This window comes from Myxocyprinus asiaticus, chromosome 33 (assembly GCF_019703515.2).
Source record: "Myxocyprinus asiaticus isolate MX2 ecotype Aquarium Trade chromosome 33, UBuf_Myxa_2, whole genome shotgun sequence".
Taxonomy (NCBI): domain Eukaryota; kingdom Metazoa; phylum Chordata; class Actinopteri; order Cypriniformes; family Catostomidae; genus Myxocyprinus; species Myxocyprinus asiaticus.
This window is the reverse complement of record NC_059376.1, coordinates 26,549,964-26,569,971: the sequence shown is the minus strand read 5'-3', so window position 1 is coordinate 26,569,971 and position 20,008 is coordinate 26,549,964. Positions and strand designations below refer to the sequence as shown.

Genomic DNA, 20,008 nt, shown 5'->3' with positions numbered 1-20,008 from the left:
GCACATAAAGGACAGAGATTTATCATAGAGAGATGCAGTTTCATTAAAGAAGAAAGAGAGTAAGGAAAGACCTCAGCCAGTAATATCACTCGTTTCCCGTCAGGCCAGATGATGTGGTCGACCTGTGAGCGCACCCTTTCCCAGGTAAGCTCTGGAGTTCGCAGACTCGCCTGCAACAGAGAAACAACAGTTTACTGGCTGAGTACACAAAAACACTTTCACTTCAGCACAGGGCAATGAAGTTCAAAAGCTAAAACAAATTTACTGAGCACACAGGAAGGGTATTTCTCTTTATTGTTAGAAACATGCATCTAAGAGTTTTTCAGGTTGATTAAGTGACCGTGTTGCTCATACATTCTCCTTTCTAGAACATTTACAGCTGTTGACGTAGAAATAAAAAGAGTGGAATTTATTAACCGACTGGGAGCCCATAAATGTCTACGTCGGGGGTGGGGGGTGTCACTCCCAAGGGGAAGACACAGCGGAGACCACACCCCGCCCAGAGAAGGGGGGGGGGTATTTTGAGTGGAATTACATCACATGGTCTTACCAAGTCTTGTCGGAAGTATGTCATGTGGAGAAGTCCCATGGTAGGTCCTACCCGAGAGCGTTGGAACTCTACAAACACGGTGACTGGGGGCAAAGGAACCTCTGCCCAGGAAGACGCAGTATACCAACAGGGAAACGATTTAGCGGCAAATATACATCACATGGGGTCACCTATGGGGAACCAGCATATGTGGAGCACCTACCCCAGTACAGGGCTTAGTTAGCACATGTACTGGGCCGACAGCGTGTTTCTCCGCAAACTCGTCTGTCACAGGGCTAAGGAGGAAAGTCATCCAGGATCACCATTTTGTGAACACTACTGGGAGTCAACAGCGCACGTCTTCACCTCAAGGGAGGGAAAGGCGCTATGCACAAGCGGTACACCCGGCCAGCTGTCCCAGAACTTACCTGTTCGTGCCTGACAAAACACGGGATGAAACCAGCTCAACCCGGAGATTGTAGAACTTCACAAAGGTGTTGGGTGTTGCCCAGCCCGCTGCTCTGCAGAAGTCTGCTACAGAGGCGCCATTGGTCAGGGCCCAGAAGGCCACCACACCCCTGGTAGAATGGGCTCATAGCCTCGCGGGGGGCGGCACGTGCTGAGCGTGATATGCCATCACGATGGCGTCAATGACCCAATGGGCGATTCTCAGTTTGGAGACAGTGCTTACTTTCCACTGTCCGCCAAAGCAGACAAAGAGCTGCTCTGAGTCTCTAAAGCTCTGTGTGCGATCCAAATAGATGTGTAAAGTGCGACCCGGACACAGCAACGCCAAGGCTGGGTCTGCCTCCTCCTGGGGCAGTGCTTGCAGGTTCACCACCTGATCCCTAAATGGGGTCGTGGGAACCTTGGGCACATAGCCCGGTCGGGGTCTCAGGATCACGTGAGAGTAGCCCAGGCCGAACTCCAGGCACATTTCGCTGACAGAGAACGCCTGCAGTTCCCCTACCCTCTTGATGGAAGTGAGCGCAGTGAGGAGGGCAGTCTTCAGAGAGAGTGCCTTTAGCTCAGCTGACTCCAATGGCTCGAAGGGAGCTCCCCGTAGTCCCCAAAGGACTACAGAGAGATCCCATGAGGGAATGAGGCACGGTCTGGGGGGGTTCAACCTCCTAGCGCCTCTCAGGAACCTGATGATCAAGTCGTGCTTCCCCAAATACTTACCATCCACTGCATCGTGATGTGCCGAAATGGTCGCTACATACACCTTCAAGGTGGAGGGGGACAGCCGCCCCTCCAACCTCTTTTGCAGGAAGGAAAGCACCGATCCGACTGCACATCTCTGGGGGTCTTCGCGTCGGGAAGAACACCACTTAGCGAACAGATGCCACTTCAAGGCATACAGGCGCCGAGCCCTAGCCTGAGTGATCGTGTCTACGCCCAGGTGCGCTCTCTGCACTGCACCGGTGCAGAGGGGGAGAAGACGCTGAAATGCGCCGTAGAATGCAGCAGAGGAGGTGAATGACAATCGCGGAGTATTCAGCTCAATGAATAGAACCACTCGGCTCCGAAGAGAAAATCTGAATGAGTGGTTGCATACCAGCTCCTTTTATACCCGTATGTCCGGGGGAGTGGCATGCAAATTCCACTCGCCAATTTCCATTGGCCTTTTTTCAAAGATCAGAGGTGTTTGGGGCTCCCAAGAGTGACCCCTAGTGTCACTACATCGACACAACGTCGAGTGAGTGACAGATAAGAAATGGATGTTCACCCAGCTTTTTTACTTCGTAGCAAATAAACAAATCACAGAGATGACACAAAACAATTTTTGTTTAATAGCTGAACATCCCTCAAACTAATTAATTACATTATTTTAATTAATGGCATATTTTTTTTTCCAGATCAAGTAGAGGAAAAAATTATGGAATCATAAAAAATATAAAAAATAAAATAAAAAAATCAACAGTTAGTACTTTGTTGCTCCTCTTCTGGCTTTTATGACAGCCTGAATTCTTTGAGGCATGGACTAATGAAAAACAATATTCTCCATCAAGCTGGTTCTAACTTTCTCGAATAGTGGTTGACAGATCAGCTTTGCAGGATGGAGCCTTGTCATGGACCAATTCTTTCAATTTCCACCATAAATTTTCAATCGGATTGAGATCTGTACTGTTTGCTGGCCATGTCATCGAGTTGATTTGCCTTTCCTGAAGAAAAGCTTAAACACTTTGCTCTGTTGCAAGATGCATTATCATCCTGAAAAATGACTTCATCAACACCATACCTATTTTATATCGATGGAATGAGAAAAGTGTCCAAAATTTCAATGTACACCTGTGCATTGACTCTTGAGGTAATGACTGCCATCTCCCCTGGTCCTTTACCTGGCATGCAACCCCATATCATAAATGACTGGGGAAGTCTGATTGTTTTCTTTAGGCAGTCATCTTTATTTGTTTCATTAGAATGGCACCAGACAAAAGTTCCAGCATCATCGCCTTGGCCAATGCAGATTTGTGATTTATCACTGAATATCACTTTCATCCAATCATCCACACTCCATGATTGCTTCTCTTTAGCCCCCTGTAGCCTTGTTTTCTTCTGTTTAGGTGTTAGTGCTGCTTTTCGTTTGGCTTTTCCATATGTAAATCCCATTTAATTCAGACAATTTCTTACAGTTCCGTCACAAACATTGACTCCTGTTTCCGCCCATTTGTTTTTCATTTGTTTTGTTGTGCATTTTCTATTTTCAAGGCATATTGCTTTGAGTTTTCTATCCTGATGCTTTGACGTCTTCCTTGGTCTACCCATATGTTTTCCTTTTATAACCTTCCCATTTTATTTATACTTGCACCAAATTTTAGACACAGCTGTCTGGGAACAACCAACTTCTTTTGCCACACTCCATGTTGGATTTCCTTCTTGAAGGAGTTTTATAATCCTTTCCATTGTTTCAATTGACAACTCTCTTGTTGGAGCCATGTTTCCTTTCAATTAGCCAAGTCCAACAGCTCATTAAGGTCTGTAAGCACTCTCTTTTAACTGCAGACTCAATTTGCATTTTTAGACTTGTGCCGGTATTTCACAGATGATTCCATAATTTTTCCACAACATTGAGTGATTCCATAAATTTTTCCTCTACTTGATCTGGAAAAAAATATGCCATTATTTAAAATAATGTAATTTAATTTGTTTGAGGGATGTTTCACACAGCCAGAATGTTCAGCTATTAAACAAAAATTGTTTTGTGTCATATCTGTGATTTGTTTATTTTCTACTAAGTAAAAAAGCTGGGTGAACCAACAAGTGTGGTGTATAACTGTTAAATATAAACATATACAGTATATATACTTTTTGATGTACAACAATTAAAGGTCACCTTTGGAGGGGGATTAAAACAAGAGAGGTTTTAACAGCTGAAAAAAAAAATTCTGATAAAATGGCTGTTAACAACTCACCACATCAATCTCAGTGTTGGAATGGCCCATGTTACAGACAATACAGCCATTCTTCATTCGATCCAAGTGCTCTCTGGTCACAACATTTTTGTTCCCTGTAAAAACAGGAATGGCTTTAGATATCTTGCTTCTAGAAACTCTTTTTTTTTTGGTCTACTAACAATGTCCAACAGTACACATGTATGTACATGCATCACATTTTATTTGTGTAACTTTTTGTCTTTTGTTTTTATTATTCCCACCATAATGTCATTTCCAGCACATCTCAAATTCTGTATTGTGTTTAATACACTTCCATAGTGCAAATTACATTTTAACATATTTTGAAATAAAATGACCGACTCCTTTGTATTGCAAAGTAAAATTTCATAGCTAACGTTTTATGTATCCGAAATTCACACAACTGAATAATATTTTCACACTTTTTGCATGATTTGGCAAAATTACAGCTTGGTTGGAAATTCCGTTAAAATAAAAGCATTCTGCTCACAAGTATTTACCCAGACTTTTCTTTGTATTCCTCAAACATAACTTGTCTGAGATGTCATATCATGCATGCTCTTCACTGACTTGGTTAACAAATACACAAATATTATTATTTTTTTAAATCATAGAAATCCTTTTATATACAATAAATGTTAAAATGGTTTATGTTTATTTCAATCTTTGTTTAGATTAATATAGTTTTAAACATGTAATAATTGTATTTTTATCATGGATTTTCATAGTTTAATATTTAAAGTCTGGGTCTGGGACAGGGCTAAAACAATAAAATCTATACATAAAAGGAATTTGTAAAGTACTAAAAATAATTGATGAAGGCAAGGCAAAGAGTTTATAACTTTAATAAAACCTCCATATATATACAAAAAAGAAAAAAGAATCTGTTGAAATCTGTTAGTTTTCATAAAAATCATCCACTGGGACACGCAATGTCCCGAATTTGAGGAAACACCCATATAAGCTAAGTTCATCAAATAAAAATTTAGGAGATATATAAGCTTTAACATGTACAGTCTTTCTCCTACAGACCAAATATATTAATAACACATTTTGTACTACACAGATTTTTGTCCAATCAAATGCTCTCTAGAATGAAATTGTCCCTCCCCACAATAGCACCTGCAACTGACCAGCAAGTAGAAAAAAAATGGTTCATGGCTGTGACGTAAACTAAAGGCTACTGGCTATTTAAAAAAAGGGAACAGCACTTCAGTACGTCCTGTCCAAACTAGGAAATACGATAAAACAGGAATGGAAAAAAATACACTTGACAAGTGATTTCATACGGTCTTCAAAATCTCTTCAGTTACAAATCTATCCTTATTGAAACAGATTTAATACAGGCATGCCTTTGACCAGCAGAAAATACACAGAGCTCTTCTCAGTATGAACACTTAACCCCAACAACTCTCCACTCTGTTTTACAGATATTTTATCACATGCTGAGCAAATATTGGTTCCCTATCTGTCACTCACTCGACGTTGTGTCGATGTAGTGACACTAGGGGTCACTCTTGGGAGCCCGAGACACCTCTGGTCTTTGATAAAAGGCCAATGAAAATTGGCGAGTGGTATTAGCATGCCACTCCCCCGGACATACGTGTATAAAAGGAGCTGGTATGCAACCACTCATTCAGATTTTCTCTACGGAGCCGAACGGTCATGCTCACTGAGCTGAAATTCTACTGTTCATTGACCTCTGCTGAATCTGATGGCGCATTTCAGCGGCTTCTCCCTCCTCTGTACTGGTGCACTGCAGAGAACGCCCCTGGGTGCTTCGGCAGAAAAAGAAAGTATATTTTCTGAAAGAGATTTCTTCTCTAAAAGAGTATATTTCTCTAAAAGAGTGGCACACACGGAACATCTTTTTAAAGACACGTCTTTTTAAAGATGCCTTTCCGATTGTGTGTTATTCCTGGTTGCGCTCGTTATCTCTCAGATGGTCATGATCGCTGTCTTTCGTGTCTGGGCGCGATCCACACAGAGGCAGCGTTTGTGGATGGTTCATGTTCTAACTGCGAGTCTTTCTTAAGAAAGCAAGCCACCCCAGCGGCTCCCCGCCTCGGTCCTTCTACCTACGGGTATAAGGCCAGCGCGGCTAGCACTGGGGGCGATTTGGGGACCCCAATGGGATTGCCTCCGCCGGGTATCCCCCCGCAGACCTCCCATTCCCCAGCACGCTCGTCTGCCCCAGTCGGGCTTCCGGATGAGTCCGCCGCTCGTCTCACGGCGAGTCTGGCCTCTTGTTCGGAGCCCGCGAAGATGATGAGCTCTCGAGCGCAGCATCAGAGAGTGGGCTTGTCCAGTCGGACGCAGAAGCCTCAGCTGGGCTCCCCCCCTCAGGGACAATTGCCCAGTTACAGGCTGATGCAAAAATGATGGACATGCTTTCCCGGGCGGCCGCGAGTGTCGGGTTAGAGTGGAACCCTCTGCTCTACATTGAACCCTCGCAGCTCGATGATTGGTTCCTGGGCTCGTGGCGCCGCTCAAAGCAGCCACGCCTCACTCCAGCGCCTTTCTTTCCGGAGGTGCACAAGGAGCTGACGAAATCGTGGGAGGAACCTTTTATTGCCCGGCCCCGATTCCGCAGTTCCCCCGCCCTCACTACCCTCGATGGCAGGGCAGCCAGGGCTATATGGCGAATTCCCCCAGTGGATAAGGTGCTCGCGGTGCACCTATGCCCGCAGATCGCTGCCACCTGGTGCGGACGCCCTAAGCTTCCGTCCAAGCCCTGTAGGTTCATGTTGTCCCTGACGGCTAAAGCCTACAGCACTGCTGGACAAGCCGCCTCTGCCCTGCACGCCATGGCTCTGCTCCAGGTCCACCAAGCCAAGGCGTTGAAAGAACTGCATGAGGGTAGTTCCGCCCCAGATTTGATGCAGGAACTGCGCTCGGCGACCGACCTCGCTCTCCGAGCAATGAAGGTCATGGCGCGGTCTCTCGGGTGGACGATGGCCACATTAGTGGTCCAGGAGTGCCACCTTTGGCTCAACCTGGTCGAGATGGGTGAGGCCGACAAGATACGGTTCCTTACTGCCCCCATTTCCCAGGCTGGCCTATTCGGCGACACCATCGAGGACTTCGCACAGCAGTTCTCGGCAGTGAAGCAGCAGATGGAGGCTATCCGGCATATCCTACCCTAGCACGGCTCAAGATCCCGCACCCCGTCTGCTCGTCGCCAAGGGCGTCCCCCTGCAGTGACTGCACCGACTCCGCCGCAGCCCGCCCCTTCGGCCCGGCCCCGGCTTGGAGCCCACCACAGGAAGCAGATGCCACCCATCTCACAGTCGGCTGCTAAGAACCCACGGAGGTCCTCAAAGCGCCCCTAAGACGGGCGACCCAGGGATGATGAATCCCACTCACCTGGAGCTGGTAAGAAGACCACTCCATCCCCCGGTGGAGGGCCGGGTGGAAAATCTTTTGTTGCCTTTTTGTTTGATTTGCCCAAGTGGCTGCGGTGAAATCAACCCAACAGTTCAGTAAAAGAGCGGTTTCCTTCCTCCCTGGGTCACATACCCGGTGTGCACGGTCGTCATCACGACTACCATCCACAGGTTTTTCCTTGCAGGATTGGCGCTCCAGAGGTGGTCTTCCCGCCCCTGAGCGCCCAGCTGTGGCACACAGCCACCCCCGATGTGGCAGTCTCCACGGGTTACGAGGACAGGCCTCTTCCTCCCCCGTCCCAGGCTGTTCCGGGGGTGGTCACAAGGAGCCAGGTAAGTGCTTCGATGTCCCTAGACTCAGCACGGCCATGACGTGGTGTGACACCTCGAGCTCCGCCCCACCGCGAGGCCCCACCTGCCGGTACGTCTGACGACGTTGTTCCCTTGGTCCCCCTTGCACGGAACTTGGATGTGTAGCTTGCGCTTTCCAATCCGTCTCGATGGCTGATCCGGACCGTCCGACTCAGCTACACGATTCAGTTCACCAGACGCCCGCCCAGGTTCAGCGGTATCCACTTCACCTTGGTCAAGGACAAAAACTGCTACCTTGCGCACGGAGATCGCTACCCTCCTACGGAAGGGCGCGATAGTACTTCATCGTACCGAAAAAAGGCGGTGGGTTGCGGCCAATCTTGGACCTGTGAGTACTGAACCGGGCCTTACACAGACTCCCGTTCAAGATGCTGATGCAAAAACGCGTTCTGGCGAGTGTCCGGCATCAAGATTGGTTCGCAGCGGTAGACCTGAAGGATGCGTACTTCCACGTCTCGATCCTTCCTCGAGTTTGCTTTCGAGGGTCAGGCGTATCAGTACAAGGTCCTCCCTTTCGGCCTGTCTCTGTCTCCTCGCATCTTCATGAAGGTCGCAGAGGCAGCCCTTGCCCCGTTAAGGGAGGTGGGCATTCGCATTCTCAACTATCTCGATGACTGGCTAATCCTAGCTCACTCTCGGGACATGTTGTGCGCACACAGGGACTTGGTACTCTCACACCTCAGCCGACTAGGGCTTCGGGTCAACTGGGAAAAGAGCAAGCTCCTCCCGGTTTAGAGCATCTCTTTCCTCGGTTTGGAGCTGGACTCAGTCTCTTTGACAGCGTGCCTCATGAACGAGCGCGCCCAGTCAGTGCTGGCCTGTTTGAAGGCGTTCAAAGGGAAAACAGCAGTTCCACTGAAACTTTTTCAGAGGCTCCTGGGGCATATGGCATCCTCAGCGGTAGCCACCCTGCTCGGGTTGATGCATATGAGACCACTTCAGCTCTGGCTTCAGACTCGAGTCTCGAGATGGGCATGGCGCCATGGGACACATCACGTGGTCATCACGCTGGTCTGTCACCGTCTTTTCAGCCCTTGGACTGACCTCTCGTTTCTACGGGCAGGTGTTCCCCTAGAACTGGTCTCCAGGCACGTCGTGGACACGACAGACGCCTCCAAAACAGGCTGGGGTGCTGTTTGAAATGGGTATGCAGCTGCCGGCCTGTGGAAGGGCCCACGACTGCATTGGCACATCAACTGCCTCGAGTTGTTGGCAATTCTGCTCGCCCTGTGGAGGTTTCGGCCGTTGATCAAGGGCAAGCACGTGTTAGTTCGGACAGACAACACGGCAATGGTAGCATATGTCAACTGCCAAGGTGGTCTGCGCTCTCGTTGTATGTCACAACTCGCCCACCATCTCCTCCTCTGGAGTCAGCAGCACTTCAAGTTGCTGTGAGCCACTCACATCCCGAGCAACCTCAACACTACAGCGGACGTGCTGTCACAGCAGGTTACCCTCAGGGGAGAGTGGAGACTCCACACTCAGGTGGTCCAGCTGATCTGGAGTCGATTTGGATGGCACAGGTGGACCTGTTCGCCCCCCAAGAATCGTCCCACTGCCCGCTCTGGTACGCCCTGACCGAGGCCCCCCTCGGCATAGACACGCTGACACACAGCTGGCCCCCTGGCCTGCGCAAATATGCGTTACCCTGTTCAAGGTCAGGGAGGACAAGGAGCAGGTCATCCTGGTAGCACCCTACTGGCCAACCCAGACGTGGTTCTCGGACCTCAAGCTCCTCGCGACAGCCCCCCCCCCCCCCCGGCAAATTCTCCTGAGGAAGGACCTTCTTTCTCAGGGACAGGGCACCAACTGGCACCCGCGACCAGACCTCTGGAATATCCAAGTCTGGCCCCTGGACGGGACCTGCGGTGGTAGACACGATCACTCAGGCTAGGGCCCCCTCTACGAGGCACCTGTATGCCTTTAAGTGGCATCTGTTTGCTAAGTGGTGTTCTTCCCGACGGGAAGACCCCCAGAGATGCGCAGTCAGATCAGTGCTTTCCTTCCTGCAGGAGAGGTTAGAAGGGAGGCTGTCCCCTTCCACCTTGAAGGTGTACGTTGCCACCATAGCAGCACACCACTACGCAGTTGACAGTAAGTCCTTAGGGAAGCACGACCTGATCATCAGGTTCCTAAGAGGCGCCAGGAGGCTGAATCCCTCCAGACCGCACCTCATTCCCTCATGGGACCTCTCTGTAGTTCTTCAGGGTCTACAGAGAGCCCCCTTTGAGCCTTTGCAGTCAGCCGAGCTTAAGGCACTCTCCTTGAAGACTGCTCTCCTGACTGCGCTCACTTCCATCAAGAGGGTAGGAGACCTGCAAGTGTTCTCTGTCAGCGAAACATGCCTGGAGTTCGGTCCAGGCTACTCTCATGTGATCCTGCGACCCTGACCGGGCTATGTGCCCAAGGTTCCCACGACCCCTTTTAGGGACCAGGTGGTGAACCTGCAAGCACTGCCCCAGGAGGAGGCAGACCCAGCCCTGTCGTTGCTGTGTCCGCTGCGCGCTTTACGCATCTATTTGGATCGCACGCAGAGCTTTAGGATCTCTGATCAGCTCTTTGTCTGCTTTGATGCACAGCGGAAAGGAAGCGCTGTCTCCAAGCAGAGGATCACCCACTGGCTCACTGACACCATAACTATGGCATATCACGCCCAGGACATGCCGCCCCCGGTAGGGCTACGAGCCCATTCTACCAGGGGTGTAGCGGCCTCCTGGGCCCTGGCCAGGGGTGCCTCTATAACAGACATTTGCAGAGCAGCAGGCTGGGCAACACCCAACACCTCTGCAAGGTTCTACAACCTCCGGGTGGAACTGGTTTCATCCCAGGTAGTGGCATGCAATACAAGCAGATAAGCCCGAGATAGCCAGCCGGGTGTATCGCTTGCACATAGCGCCTTCCACCTCCTTTTGATCTGAAGACGTGCAGCATTAATTCCCAGTAGTGTTCACAAACTTTGTTCCCTGGTTGACTTCCTCCGAGCCCTGTGGCAGTCGAGATTTCGGAGAGACTCGCTGCCGGCCCAGTACGCGTGCTAACTAAGAGTCCTGTTCTGGGGTAGGTGCTCCACATGTGGCGGTTCCCTGTAAGGCTAACCCCATGCGATGTATATCTTCTGCTAATTCGTTTCCCTGTTGGCAAACTGCATCTTCCTTGGGCAGAGCCCCTCTGCCCCAGTCTCCATGTTTGTAGTAACTCCTCCCCCATTGGGTAGGATCTACCTTGAAGACTCTCCACATGGTCGGAAAGAACATGTGACGTATTTTTCCACTTAAATATCCCCCCCCCCCCAGACCTGGCGGCCCAGTCGGATAATCCCCCTTCTTTTTTAGGGAGTGGAAAAAAAGACGGGGAAAAGAGGCCACGACTGGGTTAGCCTGTCTCTATCTTTTGGGTAGTCGACTTGTCCCCAAAGGGCCGTTCGACACTCATAACTATGTTGGGGGAGGTTACGTGTCGACCTGGTGTGCTGGCTACGAGGCACACAGTGGTCTGCCCGCCACACACCGCCAGTTCACGTAACACAGTTCAGCCAGTTGCGGCGTTTTGTATAGGGACCCCTAGTGTCACTACATCGACACAACGTCGAGTGAGTGACAGATAGGGAATGTCATGGTTACTTGTGTAACCTCCGTTCCCTGATGGAGGGAACGAGACGTTGTGTCCCTCCTGCCACAACGCTGAACTACCCGCTGAAATGGCCGGACCTTGGTCTTGGCTCCTCAGCATAAAACCTGAATGAGTGGTTGCATACCAGCTCCTTTTATACCCGAATGTCCGGGGGAGTGGCATGCAAATACCACTCGCCAATTTTCATTGGCCTTTTATCAAAGACCAGAGGTGTCTCGGGCTCCCAAGAATGACCCCTAGTGTCACTACATCGACACAACGTCTCGTTCCCTCCATCAGGGAACGGAGGTTACACAAGTAACCATGATGTTTTTCCAGACTACTTTAGAGTTCCCCAGCACTCAGCAGCAGCTGTCAATGGGCGAACCAAGGGGTTTCACAGCAGCTAAATGTAAGGGCATCTGAGAGGATGTATTTGTGCTGATAAGAGCTACATGCAACAGAAGAAATTGATTTTTAAAGTGGAAGCCAGCCAGACCTACCCGTGCAAGTGATAACCATGTCTATTTGGCGTACCACCTCATTAAGCTTCACCACTTTGAAGCCGTCCATACTATGAGGAAACAGAAATTACAAGATATTAACCACAGATATTAACCACAAGCTCACATTCAGCTTGTATCTGAGGTCTTTATACAGGTAGTGGGGAAATATGTGTGTAAATGAAAGCATAAATGTGAACTTTGTCTTGTGCACAGACTTCCTGTGGCCGTATGTTTGGCAAAATATGGAGAGCTCTAATATTATCTGTGAATGTCTCTGAGAGTCTAGTTTACTCAAGCTGTTTGGTGCAAATCTGCTTTATGAATACTAAGTACTAAGGCAGTATATATGTTCTGTTGTTGATGAAGTTTTAATTTTTTCTTGAGTACTAGAGTCAAAAGAAAAAATCTAAACTGCCGCCATGTACGTTTCTAATGCATGTTCCTCTTCTTGTGCACAATATACCAAATAAAAACATTTTTCTTAATATTTCATCAAAACTTGCTTCACCTGATGTCACAAATTCCTCTTTTTTTTCAACCCCCTGGCTCCTTTCTGGTATGTAATGCCCAGTTTTAACAGTCCAATCAATTCCAGACGGATAAAAGATCCACTCTACATTTTTTCTCATTGAATATTCTGCTTCACTCTGAAATACGTCACATTACAAAAAGTAAAATGGGCTGTGAATGCTATTTTACATTGACTTTAAGGTTTTGGATGAACACAAACTTTGTGTGTTTATTTGTTTTACCAAGCCTGAAGGGCACAAATAGGGTCAATCTCCGTCACACACACGATGGCTCCAAGGGCTTTTAGGGCTGAGCAACAACCCTTTCCAACCTACATCACAGCCAAAACAAGGCCAAAAATAAAACATAGAGAAATATTCTCAATTTCGATTTAACGAATCATTGTACATGCAGCAATGATTCGTTAAGCCTTTAAGGTCAGACAGTTAAGAGAAGTTGAGAGATTATTTTTAAATGATGCAGATTATCTAAATTATATTTATAGAGGTGTTTCACAAGATCAAATTTCGACTGACCTCTCCAGAACCACAAACCACCACCTGCTTCCCTCCAAACATCACATCTGTCGTTCTCTTCAGACTATGAAGAAAGAGGAAGTCAACTGTGATTATACTCTTCCTCAGTATATTGATAAAGGCATCAGAGGAAGGTGTGATATGTTAAGCTAATCAGAAAAGCACACCTTGGCACTGAAGGTGGTCTTACCCATCCAGGATGGACTCCCTGCAGCAGTACAGATTATCAAACTTCTGTTTGGTGACAGAGTCGTTGACATTCATAGCAGGGACGCAAAGCTTCCCAGCTTTGGAGAGTTGGTACAGCCTAACAGCATGAAACAGAATAGAGATTTTCAGATTAAGTATCAGGGAGGGTCACATCTTTTGTATGTAGTTACGTAGTATGTAGTTGATGCTGTTCATGATAAATAAGTAACTTTTAACAAAATAAAAATGTAACTGTGTATTTTAAAAGGTTACTATAGTGCACATTTTCCACAGTTCATCCTTACCTGTGTACACCTGTAACGCTCTCCTCCACAATCCCTCGCACTTTCTTGAAGACGCTGGGGTATTTCTTATACACCCAGTGGGTCAGGTCACCCCCATCATCCAGGATCTTTGAGAAACAAAGTAAACACAAAGGGATCCTGACAATTGTTTTGAAGATTAAATACAGATTCAGTTCTTATAATATAATTTGGACCATAAGCACAGGGCTCTATACCATGTTTGCCTGCCAGCCTTCCATGTTGACACAGCGATCAATGCACCACCAGAAGTCATCTTCTGATTCTCCTTTCCAGGCAAAAACGGATACACCTTTAAAAGGAAACACATGATAATTGAGGAGTGAGTTCAGACTGACAGGCCAAATGAAATAGTTGAGCAAGTTTGGAATTGGGAGTCAAGTCAACAGTGGATGTTTAGAGGGATGTTTACCACTTTCTGCCAAAGCTGCTGCCACTTCATTCTGAGTGGAGTAAATGTTACAGGCAGTCCAGCGACACTGAGCACCCAGAGCCACAAGTGTCTCAATCAAGACCTGAAAAAACCAGCATGACACATCAAAACCCAAAGCATACTTTAGCTTTAAGGGTAACTTAGGGTATTTAATAAGCATGTCATTTCAATTTATTCAGCATTCAACTGCATGACCAAAAATATCTAAATTAGCAGTCAATATGGGTAGCAGGGTAGCAGGGTAGCCAGTTATATATATATATATACAGTATTATAGAACTTCACAAGTTCATTGGTTCAGACTGTCCCGGAGCCCATTAAAGTATTTGGCGTGCTGTCCATAATGGAGGGGCTCGAGCACAGGACAGGGCCTGAGCTTTTAGCACCTACCCGAACTTACGTTTGGAACTTCATATAATGATAGCAAATACAATGTACACAAAATTGCTGGAATTAAATAACCACTTACTGTACACAATTTTTACACACAAACACACACACACAAAAAATCGGCTATTTTTACTAGAAAGTTATTGATCAATCAATAATTTCAATATACCAAAATCAGGCCCTAAAAGTGATGTTCATACACTCAAAAAAATGCACTTTCACTATTGTCAGTTTTACTTAATCCTCCCATGTTAATATTACTCAAAAAATTCATGTATGAAGGGAACTTAAATTAACTACTGTAAATTGATTCAACTAAAAAAAGTGTCTTGTCAGTTTTACTTAATCCACTTGCATTAGGACAACATGAATATTTTTTGTATAGTTAACTAAATCTGAGCAGAGGATTTCTATTTCCCATGCTTTATGTGGGAATTAACAGAGAGAGTAAATCTTTTAATTAAAAGTGCTGTTAGCAATTTTTTCATGGAAAAGTATGCAAAAAATGGACCTAATCCCTTAAAGATATTAATGAAATAAGTGTCCTGAGATATCTCACCAATCTCTGTGGCAGTTGTAGACTTTGTAAACAGCAAACAAAAATGTGTCGGTGGACCACGGACATTGACACTTTTCACCTGTCAATAATTTTCTTGTTCTCCTAGTGTCGTATTTGAAGCGGATCATTGAGGCTATGATTCATAATGTTTGTCAGTTGAGGGCGCTATTGTGCCACTGTTGAATTTGACAGCCACAGGAAAAAACAATGCTGCTCTTTTGCTTGGTTTTGGCCTCAAAATTATCTTTGGAGGGTGGAGTTTTGGAAGGGGGGGGGGGGTTTGATTCAAAGGCTCAGTCACGTGAAAGCTTCAGAACGCTAAAATCGCTTACAGCACCTTTAAGTGTTATTTTATATGTCTTTGTGCAAGATGAATATAAAGGGGAGACTTGTTAGTGTTTAATGTTTTGTTTTATTGAGATTTAGAAGAATTTCGTATTTGTTGTAGCTTGGGGGTTACCATCATGGGAAAGAGTGGAGTCTGAGCCAACGTTAAGGACCAATTCACTTTGAGTAATCTACATGTTGCTTTTTCCATTGAGCAATTACTGTGCTAACCATAAAGTTACACTCAATAGTGCTTCCCACCAGTATGTATTTAGTATGATAGCATTTACTGTCACTAGCTAGCATTTCACTAAATGTGTATCATTTGAGTGATTTTGACATGTCCAATTTTTGTTGGGTTTACTTGATTCAGTTTGGTTCCCTCTACTTCAGGTATTTAAATTGAAATTACAGTAATTTTAATTAAAGACAACTTATTTCAAACACTTGGAACCACTGTTCATGACTGAATCAAGTTCAACCAAAGAGTTATTTTTTTGAGTGTCCAGCAACAGCACACTATTTAATTTTTATCCAAAAAATAAATAAACATAATAGTTTTAAAATCAAACACTATTGTTGTAGGTTGAGAGTAGGTTGCAAATAAGTGTGGCCCTGCAGAGCTAGTAGAAATGAACCTACTGCAGTCTGTGCAGTGATGTGGGTGCAGCCAACCACTTTAGCCCCAGCGAGGGGTTTCTCGCCCTGGGCTCGCTTCCGCAGGGAAATGAGTGCAGACATGTCTGTGGATTGAGAGGGTACATTGTTATGAAAGGTATGAGGGCACAAATTTTATTATTAAGTTCAGGTTTAAACACATTCAAAAGGACCGTGGGAAAGACTTTAAATGTGAACTGATTGTGATGGATACATTGAGATCTTGACCCATTTATCCCTTAAAAAAGACAAAACCAGGCAACTGAATGGAGACCATTGATTGTTCCTGACAGCAGCAGCTGTTACCGAACCATGTCCGCTTGACAACACTTATTCAACACCTGTGTTTGTGCACAACAGGTACAATAGATGTCTTGATTCAACAGTACTTTACTAAACTGTTAACATTAATTTACAGAACTTGACTACGACACAAAAGATGACAGAATATCAGCCGAGCTCTGGTTCTGCCAATGTGTTTACATTAAAGGGATAGTTCACACAAAAATGAAAATTCTGTTGCAGCCCAGCATTATTTTCTTTCTTCCGTGGAACACAAAAGGAGTCTAGGAAGAATGACATCCTCAGTCACCAATCACTTTCATTGTATGGAAAAAAGATGCAATGAAAGAGAATGGTGACTGATGCTAACATACAACCCAGCATCTCCTTTTGTGTTCCACAGGAAAAAGAAAGTCATGAGTTTGGAACAATATGAGCGTAAGTAAATGATGACTATCCCTGTCAAATAGATCTGCATACAGTAATGGTTATACAAGTGCAGCCATCTTATTGCAATCACATGAAACCAAAATGTTCCTACAAAGGACAGGTCAGAAAACCTAACACAAATTATAAAGGAGTGAATCTCCTTACCTTGTTCTGCAATCTCAATCTCCCGCCGACCAAACTCAGATTGTTTGATGTTCTTGACGCAGAAGTCACTGCTGCCCTTTGAGTTGACCTGGCTTTTCTCACGAGGAGACGTCTCATCATCTGAACTGTCGGTGTATGAGGCCGCTACAGTCATTTACATTGGAGAAAAACAACAATGCATTCAACTATGTTTACGGCATATCAGCTTCACCCCAATCATATCAAATCAAGCAATTTAATTTTTGAATTTTATATGAAAACAATTTCACAAAATGTATTTCTGTGGTGTGACATGCTATACTCCCATCTATTTTAAACAGCAATTAGCAATTCTTTTGTAATTATTATACATGCCGTTTTTATGACCACATTTTTATAGAGAGACTAAATGGAATATTAGTGCTTTTAAAAATTCAACAAGTGAAGGAAAAAAGTGAAAAACTTTAAGCTAAATTTTTTAAGTTATGGTGCCCGGGACCTAAGATATACACTTGCACATTTATATTTAAATACATTTTAATAAAAAAATTTGAAGTTGATAAAAATACAATCCATGGACACGTTATGCGTCAACTACAGTTTCTTCTGATCTTGCAAACTAATTTTGTGACGTCTGTTTGTGAGCAGTCTGCTATTTTAGGAGCAGGGGGTCCATATGCAGTCACAAACATAGGAATGTTTATCCCTCACTTTTGTTGGTATTACAAACTATTTAGGAATGTGAATTTGTCTGATCCAGGACCAATGCTACAAAAAGTCTGTAGTGCTCTATTTATACTGGCCTGGGATTATATTACACAACACACAACTAACATGGACAAGAAATAAGCAGTTTTAGCCACAATGATTTTTTTGCTGACGAAAAGTTTTTGCTATAAACTTAATACAAATCACTTCACATACTAAATATGTTTTTTGACCTACAATGTACAGTATACATTAAACTGGAAACACTTAACAATGAGGTTCCATTTGTTAACATTAGTAAATGCATAAGGTATCATGAACAAACAATTAACAATATATTTTTGCAGCATTTATTAATCTTTGTAAATGTTTGTTAATAATTGTTCATTGTTAGTTTATGTTAACTAATTGTGTTAACTAGTTTTAACAAATGTGACCTGATTTTAAAGTGTCACCATTTAATATAGATTTATTTAACAACTCACACCGCATGACTTGACTTTTTTTTTGTGTTTGTGTTGCAGTTTGTGTTACCGCTTTTCCAATGAACTACATATGAACTTGCTTCTTTTTTTTTTTGGACATTTAAGCCACATAAAATATGCAAATTAAAATGTATGAATGTCATTTCATTAGATAAAATATCAAACCAAGGGCCATCTGCAAACAAATACAAAGCTTTTCTCAAAATTAACTTCACTTTTCTTAGCTCTTTTTTTTTTTTTAAATGAACTAACTAGCCATAAGGTAATTTTTTGGGATGTAGAAGTCAGTTCTCTGGTATCAGAGTAGCCACAGGTGTAGTTCATCACATAAACGGACATATGTTTCACTACATTTGAAAAGCAGAGAGTGTCCAAATCTTTGACTTTTTTTACTTTATTTAAATGTTTTGTTTGAAAAGGGTGCTTGTGCTATCCTTCTTTAAAATAAATGGCAATTAGTTTGACATTTTGTTTTATAATGTAAATACAGTTCATGCCACTGTACATTGATACGTGCATTTGTGTGTGTGTGTGTGTGTGTGTGTGTGTGTGTGTGTGTGTGTGTGTCAGCTCTATGCCTGGCCTGTAGTGAGGGTGGATGTGGCAGAGACCTGAGCTGTAGCTGTCCGTGGAGGACTGAGAGATGGAGCGAGACAGGGAGCGACGCCCGGTCTTTGTAGGGAACTTGCTGAACTCCTGTTTTTCCTCTTGGTTGGCAAACTGAATCTGCTGCAGTAAGATGGAGATATGGAAAATGAGAGGATGGGGGAAGAGATAAAAACATGAACGTGTTTTTGTTGTACATACCTTTAAAGCAGTGCAGAATAAAAAATTCAAAGTATTACACCACCTTTTTACACACAAAAGTAGTTGATAATTAAAGCAAGACTGCACTTACTTTATGTTAATACGTATATAAAGTATTACACCATACTTCAGTACATTAACCTTGATAAGCAAGAATTTAATCTAACCAGTGTTCATTATCTTTTTTATTTCAGCCCATCTGGCTTCATTTAGAATAATTTCAAAAATCCTTTTGTTTGTTGGTATAACTTTGAAACAAAACTACTTAAAATTAAATACATTACAATACTCCAGAGAACAGCATGGCTTGTACATGGTCTAAATAAAGCCCAAAAGGAAGCTATAAAAAGTATCCGCTCACTGCTGTATTAAAATATTTGACAATTACATAACAGATGTGGGGAACAGATATCTCATCAGGGGATTTCAGTGTCATTTCAGATATTTTAATAATGCAAAACTATAAATATTCATGGGATGTGTGGTTATTTATTGGCTTAAAGCTGGTGGATATGTGTGTGCATTCTTGTTTTGTGAAGGATGCAGATAAAACTGACTGATGGTAGAGCAACGAATTTCAAATAAACTGCTGTATATTCTGTACCTCAAAAAAGCAGCCAAAATCAGCCTTAGCTGATTCAAGATGGCCAAGCTTGAGTTCAGCTGGTTTTGTTGGTCTTCCAGCTGGTCTCCAAGCCTGATCAACTGAAAAGTGCTCAAAACACCTTAAAAATCAGGCTATTTTTTTGTTCTAGCAGTGTAAGCCATACAAAGTCATATGTGCTGAAATTACAGCCCATATAACACCATAAGACAGATCAATCATTGTTTTACATAACACAACAAAAACCTGATGTATGACTGATGTATCATGTCTGAAATGGAAGGGAGGATAGGGAGGGCTGGGGCATCTGGGTCTGGGTTTCATGGCAGACTATTCAATATTACCACTAATGCACAGCTAAACAACTGAAGCAGAGCTGTATTTTTGACTGCACTCCTTCTGTAGACCTGATTTATGCTGTCTTCATACACGGAAGTCTCATCCACTGACATGGATCATCAGACGCTCTGCTTCAAAGCATATGAAGACCCATATTTACAGTTAAAAAAACAACACAGGAACATGGCTTTGCTTTAGCAAACAGAGTGTATCATTCTAAATCATTTGGTTTGATATGTAACCAAACATAGACTATGAACATTTGTGTCCGGCACAAACAAAAAAACATGCTTCCTGTCACTGTTGCATCACTTTCCTGGCAGCCACTCTTTAGAAGAAAAAACAGCTGTGCTATGTTCACCAAGTCTTTTGTAATACGAACATTAACTGAGGTATCCTCCATCCTGTGACCTTAACAACTGACATTTGAGTGAGTATAAATTCCAGACAGGAGAAAATGCATTTATG

General features: G+C 44.3%; 1 protein-coding gene across 4 annotated transcripts in view; it reads right to left on the bottom strand.

The window, feature by feature from the left end:
* The window catches only part of LOC127424217 (S-adenosylhomocysteine hydrolase-like protein 1), a 48,255-nt gene that overhangs the window by 6,336 nt on the left and 21,911 nt on the right, over nt 1-20,008 (bottom strand). For 2 of the 4 annotated variants that reach the window (XM_051669202.1, XM_051669200.1), the window contains exons 2-13: nt 18,402-18,516; nt 16,619-16,762; nt 15,728-15,828; nt 13,789-13,891; nt 13,574-13,668; nt 13,359-13,465; nt 13,055-13,171; nt 12,865-12,928; nt 12,571-12,659; nt 11,816-11,886; nt 3,946-4,040; nt 72-170 (exon numbers count right to left, since the gene is read on the bottom strand). In XM_051669202.1, coding sequence (XP_051525162.1) covers nt 72-170; nt 3,946-4,040; nt 11,816-11,886; nt 12,571-12,659; nt 12,865-12,928; nt 13,055-13,171; nt 13,359-13,465; nt 13,574-13,668; nt 13,789-13,891; nt 15,728-15,828; nt 16,619-16,762; nt 18,402-18,516 — 1,200 coding nt within the window. Of the gene's footprint in view, nt 1-71; nt 171-3,945; nt 4,041-11,815; nt 11,887-12,570; nt 12,660-12,864; nt 12,929-13,054; nt 13,172-13,358; nt 13,466-13,573; nt 13,669-13,788; nt 13,892-15,727; nt 15,829-16,618; nt 16,763-18,401; nt 18,520-20,008 lie in introns of all 4 variants that reach the window. The other 2 variants (XM_051669201.1, XM_051669199.1) reach the window with 1 other exon arrangement.